This window comes from Struthio camelus, chromosome 14 (assembly GCF_040807025.1).
Source record: "Struthio camelus isolate bStrCam1 chromosome 14, bStrCam1.hap1, whole genome shotgun sequence".
Taxonomy (NCBI): Eukaryota; Metazoa; Chordata; class Aves; order Struthioniformes; family Struthionidae; genus Struthio; species Struthio camelus.
Window position 1 is genome coordinate 20,431,814 of NC_090955.1, and position 11,410 is coordinate 20,443,223.

The following is an 11,410-nucleotide window of genomic DNA, read 5'->3' on the forward strand; positions in this document are numbered from 1 at the left end:
CCGTTATGCTCTTTTTCAGTATTTGTGCTCACATTTTGTAGAAATGTGTACAGACCTGCATGTTGGTGGTGTTACATTCAGAAAAGGATTGTTGAATTTCTGATTTAGACTGGAAAATGTGGAATAAATGTTTCCTTCAAATTATATGAACCAGATGTGGTTTAAGGTTAAAGCAGAGAAATGTTTTTCAAACTAAACTTTAAATGAATGTGTATATATAGTTTCTATAGTATTCTCTTCAGCAGAAGCAGCACTGAGATAAGTGGTCTTTTGGGACAATTTTTTTCATTGTAGTGTACTTACACTTTCAAAGGAAATTGAATAGAACAGAAATGGTAGTTTCCATGATAAGTTGCCTGCAGAGGCAGCGAGATTGTGTATGTACCTAAGCCTTCCCTTGGATAAAAACCAACATCTTTCCATTGGGTTATTCAGGTTCTCAGAACTGAGATACAGCCTTTTCCAGTGCATGAGGAGCTTTTGTTACCAGTGTCAGAGACTTTTGCACATAAAATGATGTGTTTTGAGATATGCAACTCCAAAGCTTTATCATAGACCAAAGGTAGCCAGAAGATTTTTGTGACCTCTTTGAGAAGAGAAATTATTTTGTTAACACCGTATGCTGTTACTGTCTTACTACTTATAAAATTCAGATCGATAAAAGTCCGGAAGGTCAATTTGCGCAACTAATGTCTCTGCCAAGGACTCTACAGCAAAAGATAACTTCTGTGGTAGACCCTCCTGGAAAAAACAGAGATGTGGAAGAAATTTTAATGCAAGTTGCTCATGACCCTGACTGTGGATTTGTGGTACATCAAGGTAGGTCTAGATCAATGTTTGCAATCTTCTTTAAGACATGATAGATGTAAAGGTTTATTATATATGTTCTTCCAGTTCAGAAGGATGTTTGAGAGAGGAGAATATACATTCCAAAAGGCATGTTTTGGGGTTGATTTGATTGCAAACAGGTTCTCTGAAATACTACCAAATAGCACTCCTCCTGATGTAGAAAGGTGTGAATTTCTTTTCGGATCTTGAAAAGAATAGTCCTTAGGATGTAACAAACTTCTCAGACCATCTAACTCTATTTGTGTTTTACTTATCTTCAGGATTTCGTTGCCTGACATGACTTCATTACAATGTTAAGTTATATATCCTACTAGTGGTACCTTGTATTACTAGGTTAATTTTTGAGCTTGTTGACGTTACCCTTCCAGATTATCATAGCTACTTCAAATATCTCTGGCAGAGACCTCAAACTTTGAGGAAAAAGATTGAGGCACTTCTCATCATCACAGATAGTAGTCTTGCCTAAGAGAAGCTACTTTGTATGAGCAAGTTGAAGGGTGAAAGCTTGTGCTGCAGGTACCAATCTGCAGCTTTATTATTTTGCAGATAAATGGAAATGTTTAGTGTTTGTACAGTCCTTCACATCTTTAAAGAACTTGATATGTCTTAATTACAGGTGGCCGATTTTGCAGGCTCCGTGAGCCCAACCAAAACTCCTCACATGCTCGAGAGCCACAAGACGCAAGTCAAGGGAGGAGGGAGCTCTCGGGCTGATTTCTATTTGGGGCGGTAACAGTTCATGAGAATCCCAGTTCTCCATAGATAGCCTGGGATGAATTGCATCTGGACATCTGGGATGTCCAGCTTCTGTCATGTCAATCAATGTTAGTTTCTGTGCCAGTAGGGCTGGAATACAACAGTAATATGATAATAGCTCAGTCTTGGGAGCAGGAGTGGTGGTGCTTCTGAGCTACGTACTTTGATTTATCCACCCTGAGCTACCTATTCCTATGGTTGTGTTTTTGCAGGGTATTTGTGTGACTTTGATCTGTGCACGGTCGTGCAGCAGTGAACCATGCAGTACCAAAACACTGGGTAGATCTAGTCTTCTCAAGCCGAGCAGCTTATATGCTTATACTCTTAGAAGAAATGAAAACCTCTATTTCACTGTTGTGGCCAAAAGAATTTTCATGTTCAAAAATTGGGATAAAGAACAGTGCAAGCCATCGCAAGTCATGCAAGACTAAAATGATTGCTCAAGTTGAAGAATTGTTTTTTTCTCAGATGTTTGATTATTCAACAAATGATGTTGAGTTAAAAACAATTTATTTTTTTCAGATGAAATGTTATATTTCTGTTATGCATGGTTTTCCCTATGTTTGTTTTTGATTATAGAAGTAGCTTTGAAAGAAGGTTTTAAAAGTGATATTGGAAATGATATTCTACATTTATGCAAAAAATCCTTGTAGTTTGGAAGATTAACGTTGGGACTGCTACTTTTCTGCATTATTAAAGTATTTCATATCCAATAGTTTTGTTTTGCCTATGTCCATATGCCTGTAAATATGCATTAGAACAGATAGGACTTATTAAAGCATTTAAAAAAATACTATTTTATCTACTATTCCATTAATAATTCCGTAGGAACTGAATGTGCCGCAATACAAGTTGGTAAATGAACATTACCCTTGAAAGTTGATGATTTAAATAAGCCAGACAAATACTGAACAATATAGGCATTTCTGCTTGACTAAAGACATGCAAAATCCCAATTTTGTGTTGAAGGAAACAAGGAATATAACTTTCTGGACCAAAACAGTTTAAAATACCAGCGCCTAGATGAAACATAACTTTGGAACCACTTGTGACAAATTAACTTAGTAGAGAAATAGTGGGAAGACTGGACAAACTAATTGGATCAATTCTTACTAGGGTATTACCTGTTTTAATATTGGTTTTTTTGCATATTGTTTTATTTAAAATAAGTTAAAGTAACAAGTAAATATAAAACAGAGTATTTTGAATTAATATGACAAAGCAGACTAGAAATACCATTTCTTAACTTAAGTGTAAGTTTTACTTTCAGGTTGGCTTGCTGATATACCTGGAAAAATATTGAACTTTTTTTGTATGCTAGAGGATAAAACCCTGCGAATCTACTAAAATGGATAACATCTGTGCATTTTTCTGTCTGCAGGCATTTCGGGAATTGTGAGATCTTCCAGCCTAGTGCAGAGTGCTAAAACCATACTAACAGCTGGTAAGAATGTGTGTGATTTCTATCCACGTAGGCTTTCTGATTTTTGCAAAGTAAAATTTTAAGGCCCCGACACTGCCTTTGCGGGAGTTTATTCTCTAAACTTCTTGGGTATCTAATGAAAATGTTTAAAGTAGATATTTCTGCTTTCTGTAAGTATTGAAAAATTGTAAAACGTCAAAAGGAATTGGGGGCTACGTGACCAAAAAAAAAGTTCGCAGTTTTTTGTGTGGGCCAGATTGGGCTCATGTGCACTGGTTCTACTCTTTTTGCATTAATAGAATTACTTCACAATTCCTTCTGACTTTATACATGTGAATGGATCCCAAAATGATCAATACATAATTGTGACTCATGTAAGAGAACAATGCTGTTTCATCATAAAGTAAAGGAGAGATGAGATTTGAGGGAGGTAATTTAGCAGGATCTGATGCTTCTCTCCAGGATGAGAAGACAAGTGTGTATTCAAATACATCTTATATTTCAAACTGAGCCTATAATTGGTGAACACTGTATATTACTGTAACTCACACATAAAGATGAGCTACTTCAGAGCAAGACTTAGTATTACAAAGTCAGGTGAGAACGTATAGAGGAGAAAAGTGATTTGCTTGTGTAGAAAAATGAGAAGACTTTCATAGCTGAAAAGCATTCCTAGTCTTCCTAACTGAGCAAAAGTTGCTGCTAGTTCCGTGGCTGAAGCTTCATCCTGTCTTTCCATGTCCTAGAATAGATTCAATTTTAAGGTGCCCTAATTTTTTAATACTAAAACAGCTGAAAAACTGCAGTGAAGTTTTTTTCATTAACTGAGTTTCGTTAACCGAAACAAAACTTTGATCAGGAGTTTATCTTAATTCCTGCGAAATCAAAGACCCTTGCTGCTTGCATGAAGTGACTCAAATTGTCTGGGTTCTTTCATACCTATTCCTTTTTCCACAAAAGCAATTATATACAAATGATGCCGTTATTGGCTTAAAAAGCAAGTGTATACATTCCTATGTCTTATTCAGATTTCTACAGCCTCTCTCTGCTTCCTATTTAGAACTAAAATTGGTGACTATTTCATGTTATACTTCCTGGCCCCTTTAAAAGAAACACAAGTTGCAGTGTTCGGGACCGTTAGTGGTCTGCTGAGTAAAGTAAGTGGGAACACTTGTACTTTGTAAATTGACTTTCTTTTTATATGTTTCTTTTAACAGTCTGGTTTTATTAACTGGAAGAAGTATAATAGAACTATTGCCTAATTTTGTTTAGTAGTTGGAGGAGATAAAGGATGTAACCCCATCTGAGGGAAAAGCAAATTTTTTCTTATGTCAGGCATACTGCTTTTGTATGACTTCCTAAAGTAAGGTCTCCAAAAAAAAGAAAAAAAAAGTGAAGATTTTGTTCTTTTAGGATTTGTTTTCAAAATTGCCTACTGATGATCAAGACTTTTGGTACTGCAGCATATCTGTTCTGGAAATACCAGCTTGTAACCTATTTCTTTTTAAATCCACAGATGGTAGACTTTGTAGAGCAAAAAAATTTGGGGGAGGGGAAGAGGATAAAGTGTTTTTGTGTCTGAATTCAGCGCTTGTGAAAGTTAACAGCCTAACTGATCTGGGGAGTAAAGCTGTGTGTAATTACAGTACTATGAAAAAAAGCAATTAAGCTTCATCATGTTATACTCTCCATCTGCCTACATTTTGATAGACAGAAAACAACCTCTGGGAATCATTAATTCCTCTCGTGTGTCATTCAGCAAATCACTTAAAGCCTATATTGTTACTAGAGCTTTTGGAAGGTTCTAATGCATGTTTCAATAGGGCTCGTAATTTTTACAGCACTTTTTCACTTTGTGCATCTGAAGATGGGTACTCTTGAAATGTCCTTTCCTTTTGTCTTTAATGCTGCTTTTTGGTTTATATATAGTGGCATTGGTTTTTTGCTTTAACGTAAACTTTAGTTAGCTTCAGCCAGTTACATAGACTAACACATTTAATCAGTATATTTTCCATCAATGCTTTTAGTATTGGAAACAGATCTTTGGAGTTTGGTTCAGGTAAAACAAACCTATTATGAACCTTTGCCTCAAACATGAACTAAATTTGGCAGAGCCTTGGGAGTTTTTTTATTATTATTTTTAGCATGGTTTTGTGTGTTTTTCTTTTTAAGTGTATTTATGCACTTCTACCAGAATCTGGCCAAAACCATGAGCAACAAAATTCAGGATCGATCTTTTGGGGTTACCCAAAGATTATGTGCTCAGGGTTATGAGTTATTTTTGGAAAAGGACCGTTTGTGGCCCTTCCTTGACTTTAAAGGTTTGTATGATTTTTCCAGGAATCTCCAGTGGAATTTAGGAGGGATGATGATGGGTTTCCATTGTCTTAGGAGTTAGTTAATAGAAGCGTTTTACTTAAATTGTCTTACATTTTTCTCTGTTGGAGAGAAATACATGATTGAATCTATCTGAAATCTTGCTGTACCTTCTAATAAAGATATTCCGATTGCAGTTTCTTGATTTTAAAATATGTCGCTAGAGGGCAGTCATAAATGCTGTTCAGCTGCACTGCCATTTATTTAGGCTCTTCTGCGCTAATACATATACTGTGTCCAGACAAAAAAGTGGTAGCTCGTCCATAGAAATTATTTGCTTAAACCATACAGTAAATGTCTATTACAGGAAAGTGTTCAGCTATTAAACTTAGAAATAAAGCATACTTAGACTTTTTTTATTCTTTAACCATATCTTGTCTAATGTTCTGTCCCCCTAAGCAGTATTTTTTGCTTTCTAGTAGAGACTTTAAGAAAAGTATTATGGCTCTCTCTTATTCTTCTGTTCTGTGCTTCTGCCATGCTCTTGTTAAGAGCATTAACTAAAATACAAGAAAATTATGAAAGTCATGAAATTAGTGGCTCCGTTATAGAAGCTCTGTCTTTTTTTTTTTTTTTTTTTTTTCCTGGTAACTGAACAATACTTTTGTCCTAAGTCTGTTTGTGAAAGAATTAGTTTTCATTATCTGGCCATCATTCTTTTTGAACTGTTATGGGGAACACAAAATAATTTCTTTGGCTGATTGTTAGATCTTAAAAAATATCTGAAATGCCTACTGTGTGATCTGCAGCATTGTAGTCAATGTACAGCATGGTGCTAAATTACAAGTTAAATCAGGAGTACTTATTACTGAAATGGCATGCTGTGTACTAACGTTGGAAAGAAGCACAGTCAAAATAAAGAATCTCGACCCATTTAAGAACTTTTTTCATTTTTCTTTGCCAATGTGGTTTTGAAGTTGAGCTCGAGTTTTGTGTTTTTGTTTGTTGTTAAATGCCCTATTTAGTTTTTGAAAATGTGCCTATATTTTTTTTTTTCAATTCTGTGGTGAGATTGCCTCTGTTTCCCATTAGAGATGGCACCATCATTTGATTTATTTTCTCACATAACCAGAGTCTGCATGGTCTTTGGGAAGTAACTCTGAAGTTTTTACATTTAGCTCCTCTGAAGGAGATGTTGATACTTTTTAAGCTTAGATTTCTTTCTTATATCATACCAAAGGAACACTGCAAGCCTTGAAAATGTCTCATAAATAAAATATTACGAATTAAACCATCAGTTGAAGCAATTGTTCAAGACCTTTTTAAGTTAACACAAATGCTTGTAGCTGCTCTGAATAGCTTTTTTTTTTTAATTGGGGTCTTAGTATACTGTTTTCTTTATTGAAGTATTTTGTTAACTATAAAGAACAGCCTTATATAGAAAATATTCAGTAGATGCTGCAGTAACTGCTATCTTCATCAGCTGGCTGAGCAAATGTTGCATACCACTGCACTTCCCTGTAAATATGTGTGAAAAGTTTATATGCATCTGTGCATGAAAAACTAATAGGATATAAATATTTGCCTCCGCTGTATTGCAGCAATATATGCATTAATCCTTCTTTTCAAAAGGAAGTAGTGCTGTATCCAGGTCTATCTACAGAGGAACTTTGGGGGACGTGTAAGTTAGTAATTTGGCTATAATATAACACAGTTCCAAAAAAGGATCATGAGTTTCTTAACCAAAACCAGATACAACTTATATTTACACTGACATTTTGTGGTCTTAATTCCATGTGCCTTAGGTCTTTGTTCTGTACCATATAGTGGAAAAATCTAAAGGGGAGGTGGAACCACCAAGTCATAGATTCATAGCTAAAGTAGAAAGACATTTTATGTGGTCCAACTGCTTCAGATTCTGAGACTGAGCCATAATTACAACCATTAACTTTTACTACACATGTGACTCATCACCCTGAGGGCTGCTATAAGAAACCAGCTGTATGTATAAACCTGTATTTTGCTTTGTAGCATGATGGGCTAGGGCAGAAATTTAAGCATCTTATTACATAAGATGCTAGGTTCAAGGCTCTAGTGGGTGGAGCTCAGTAGAGTGCTCCCTGCAGGGGGAAAATATTAGGATGAAAAATCTTTTAAAGTTGAGCTGCTGCATGAGGCCGAATGGGTTGGCAAACTGTTAGAACAAGCCGACTTGCAGGCTACGGTGCCAGTGCAGTTAATTACAATCCTGCAGGACTAATCAGCTGTGTTCCTGTTTATTTGCCATATGCTATACCTCTATTCCAGAACTTCATTCGAATGGCAGGGCAGCATTGATCCTTGCAAAACAATTTTGGTAACTAGAGGGGGTGTATTCTGGAAGTATAGTACCTAGGAGATTGAACAGTAGTTATCAAAATGATATGGGTGAATTTTAACTTTTGGGATTGGAACTACTTCTATTTATGTGCTAAGCACAGTTCAGCCTTATGCTGTGACTGGAGTTCTTGTACTGCATGCAATTGCATGCAGTATAAACTGAGATGCCCCAGAATTCACACGATTATTTACTGGTCATTTGAGATACTGCAGAAAAGGTAACATAATGACTTCATTTGTGTGCTTGCTATTAGTATAAACCTATTAAACATATAAAGTTTGAGCATACATATGGGAGGAACATGCTTTTATAAGCTTAAAATACCTGTATGTATGATTCCTTGCAAAACATAAAGTTCAGTTTGTGTAGATTGCAATTAGATACACAAGAAGTGTAAAACTGATTATGTCCGGTGTGTTTTTTGTGATAGGCTTTTTATTCTCCATCGCTTTCTTTCAGAAGTAACAGCATGCACTTTTTCCTATTATCTCATGCTCGTTTGACTTCAGGTGACTCTAGGCTACTAATAACAAAAGTATTGTTCACTTAAAATATTATTTGTCTTTTTATCTTCATTTGAGTGCTTTCTGAGAACTTAGAAAAAAGTATAGAGTAATATTTGATTTTAAATAAGTGCAAGGTAGTAGATGGTTAACTCTGAGTCTGACTTCCTCATTTATTTTGGAAGATCTTTCTCTGGGTTCTGGTGTGTCATATTGTGTGTTTTGTTTTGGTTTTTTTGCTTAATTACTTCAGTGGACTTCAGTCTTGTCAGATAAACATTGTTCTATTAAATAAACACATTATACTTATTACAAACTGTATATCAGGACTGTACTCTTTACCTATGCTTGTAAGGGATACAATTAAAGCTACTTGTGCAGCATTAGAACTTGTATTTTCAGCCTTGAATTTGTAAGAGTTCATTACACTTTGTAATCTGAAAAGTTGCACTGTTTTTTTGTTTTATCAAAAAATTGGAAGGAAGAAAAAAGAAAAGTAGCTTCACTGGCTAGAATCTCAGAGCCCTGCTGGAATGCCGAGACTAACAATGTTTGATTTTAAGTTTCTAAATATTATGTGACTAAACCCAGCAAAAGGCTGTGTCTTTCTTAGTCTAGGTCTGTAAGAGGGGGCTCACCTCTGGTAGAACTTTATGGACTGTTTGACTAAAGGCGTGCTTCACAAATTGCATAGGAGTTATCCTCAGTCCCTTTGTATCTAAAACTGATCCAAACTTTGAAGGAATGGCTGCTGCAGAATCCCTGTGCATCGTTATGAAAATTGAGAAATGTCTTCCTTCGTTGTAGGTCTAGTAAAATGGTATGGTATTTTCCAAAGTTCACGGCTAGTGGAATTTTTTGTGGGCTGTTGGAGGATAATGCTCAAGTATTACAGCTACTCCAATATGATAGGAGGTTTATTGTAAACAAGTGACAGGCAGGGCTCTCTGATGCGAAGCTGACCGGGCTGCCATCCCTGTAACAGGGAGCTCACACTGATGTCCGTGGTATACGTCTGAGATTGGTGACGTTGTGAAATTATAGCTGTTTGTCACCTCATGATTCTTTTTCCTTCTCTCATTTTACCAGGGGACTTTAGTTCATGTGGGTGTATGCTTTATTGATCTATTTGTTCATACTGAAATGATCATGAGTATGATTAATTTTCACCTAAGGACACAGATGTCATTTCACTATAGAAGTCTCGTGGAGTTATTCTCTTGCAGATGTGCTATTGTCTCATTTATGAAATGGTAGCTGCCATTACTTACGACGAGGCAATGACAAAATACTCAAGGAAGTTATAATGTACTTTACCACTTGGTGAAACTAGAAGGGATTTCCACCCCAGCAGTCAGCAGCCCACTTCCTGGGTGAGGGGAACTGCTATATTCTGTTCCCACTTTTAACTCACAAGCCTTTGAATAGCAAAGCTCTGAGGTTTGGTTGTGTGTTTTTTATTTTTATTTTTTTCCCCCCAAAGGCTGAAACTATATTTTGAAAGCTTGTGGTGGTGTGCAGTGTTTGATTACCTTTAATCAGGATGAGACTAGGAGATGCTCGTACACATCTGACTGCATAGTTGTAAAGTGAGCCTCTTAAACTTGGTGTAAAGCATCAAGCAAGCCTAACTGAAATCTGGTTAACGGAATAAATTGGTAAAGTAGGGTTTGGAAGCGTAAAGCTTGTTGTGTACCAGTTGTGTAGACTGTGCTTGTCTTGCCTGAGCAAATGTCTTTTAAACTGGCTGTATTGTTTCACCTCTGTCTCTCTCTGCTGTTATCCCTTCTGTCAAATTCTGGCTATGCAGCTTGGGCGCAGCTATAGTTCCTGAAGGTTAGGCCTAATCTAATCTGAAAAATCTGGTGGTGGACTGCTGTCTCAAGAGTTGAAATGCTTCAGTGATTTGATTCCCCTTGCAGATGTGGCCTGCTAATTAACCTGCATGCTTAACAGCCTAGACTTCAGTAAATGGTCCTGCTCAGGTGTCTTGCTGTGTAATATAGTCCATTAGGTTTTTGGCATCCCTTGCCAAGCCAGATACAGTCCCACTCAGCTGGATGTGCTACCTGGGGGTGGAGTAGAAAGTGCTTGAAAAGCATAATATATTAGTTTGAGGATCTGCAGTACACATGAATGCTTTAAAAGCCTTTGTATCTTTAGCATTTAAGAATGATAATGTAAGTTACTTGACAGCAGTTTCTACCTGTACTAGTTGAGAGTTTTATCTTGAGTCACTCTACCTTTGTGCTCATTTGCAACATTATCATCAGGGCTTAAGACTGGACCAAGCCTGTTCTGTTTTTGCATGCTTTGATAGTACTAAAAGTGTCATTACTTACTGTAATATGTATGTGAGAAGAAAGTTATTTGCATGTCTGCACTGATGGATTAGGCTGTTGTCATTTTTCCAGGGGAAATACTTTACTTAAAGCAGTAATAGAGAACATAAAGTGAAAGAAGTAGTAAAAGAACATAACGTTTAAGTAAGTCTTTCTAAATGTTGATATTTTCTGTTTTTGTGTTATTTTTTAGGGGCAAAGAAATCTGTAACTTACAGTATGAAGAAGTTATATAAGATGACAAAGGGATGGTTAAAGAAGACATCTTGAGTCTTGAAATACTGTGTATGGGTAAATAAATGGGTTTTTTCTCCAAATATTTTGCAGGTGTTGCACTTTAATCTCCTCAAGTAGGTAAAGCATTTAAAAAGTCTGTTCTGAAAATTAAGGTGTCCAGTTGTACTACTGAAATAGAAATTTCTGTTAGTGGGAGAGACTTGATGGTAACAGGATGAGGGAATTACTATGTAAATGCTGAAATTAGTTTTTCTGTACACTATAGCTTAGGCTTTTTCAGAGAATTTTCAGAACTGCTGAGTCAAATGGAGTGCTTGTACCTATGAACTAAAAACTCACTTTCTATATATTGGTACCTTTTCTTTCCAAAATATTCCAAGTTATTTCAAAATATTCGCAGTCTCAGTTTTAGTCCTCTCAGGCACTTAAAACTCAATGGACTCTCCAGTTCTCTAACTAGATTGTACTAGAATGTACCTTAAAATTGTTATGTACCTTAAAATACATTATTTCTGCACTTAAGAGTATGCTTTAGCCTTAAATTTCTCCTAAAGGCATTTATTTACTGGGTGCTTCTGCGGGACAGACTTCATAATGAGTAAAT

The 11,410-nt window shown here is 36.2% G+C and overlaps 1 protein-coding gene across 13 annotated transcripts in view; it reads left to right on the forward strand.

The window, feature by feature from the left end:
- The window catches only part of TAMM41 (TAM41 mitochondrial translocator assembly and maintenance homolog), a 33,356-nt gene that overhangs the window by 13,311 nt on the left and 8,635 nt on the right, over window positions 1-11,410 (forward strand). For 6 of the 13 annotated variants that reach the window (XR_011144037.1, XR_011144038.1, XR_011144032.1 and 3 more), the window contains 3 exons: window positions 654-819; window positions 2,987-3,049; window positions 10,763-10,860. Coding sequence is in view for 5 of the 13 variants with exons in the window: in XM_068960357.1 (XP_068816458.1) it covers window positions 654-819; window positions 2,987-3,049; window positions 10,763-10,839 (306 nt within the window). In the remaining 8 variants the exon portion in view is untranslated. The other 7 variants (XR_011144035.1, XR_011144039.1, XR_011144034.1 and 4 more) reach the window with 4 other exon arrangements.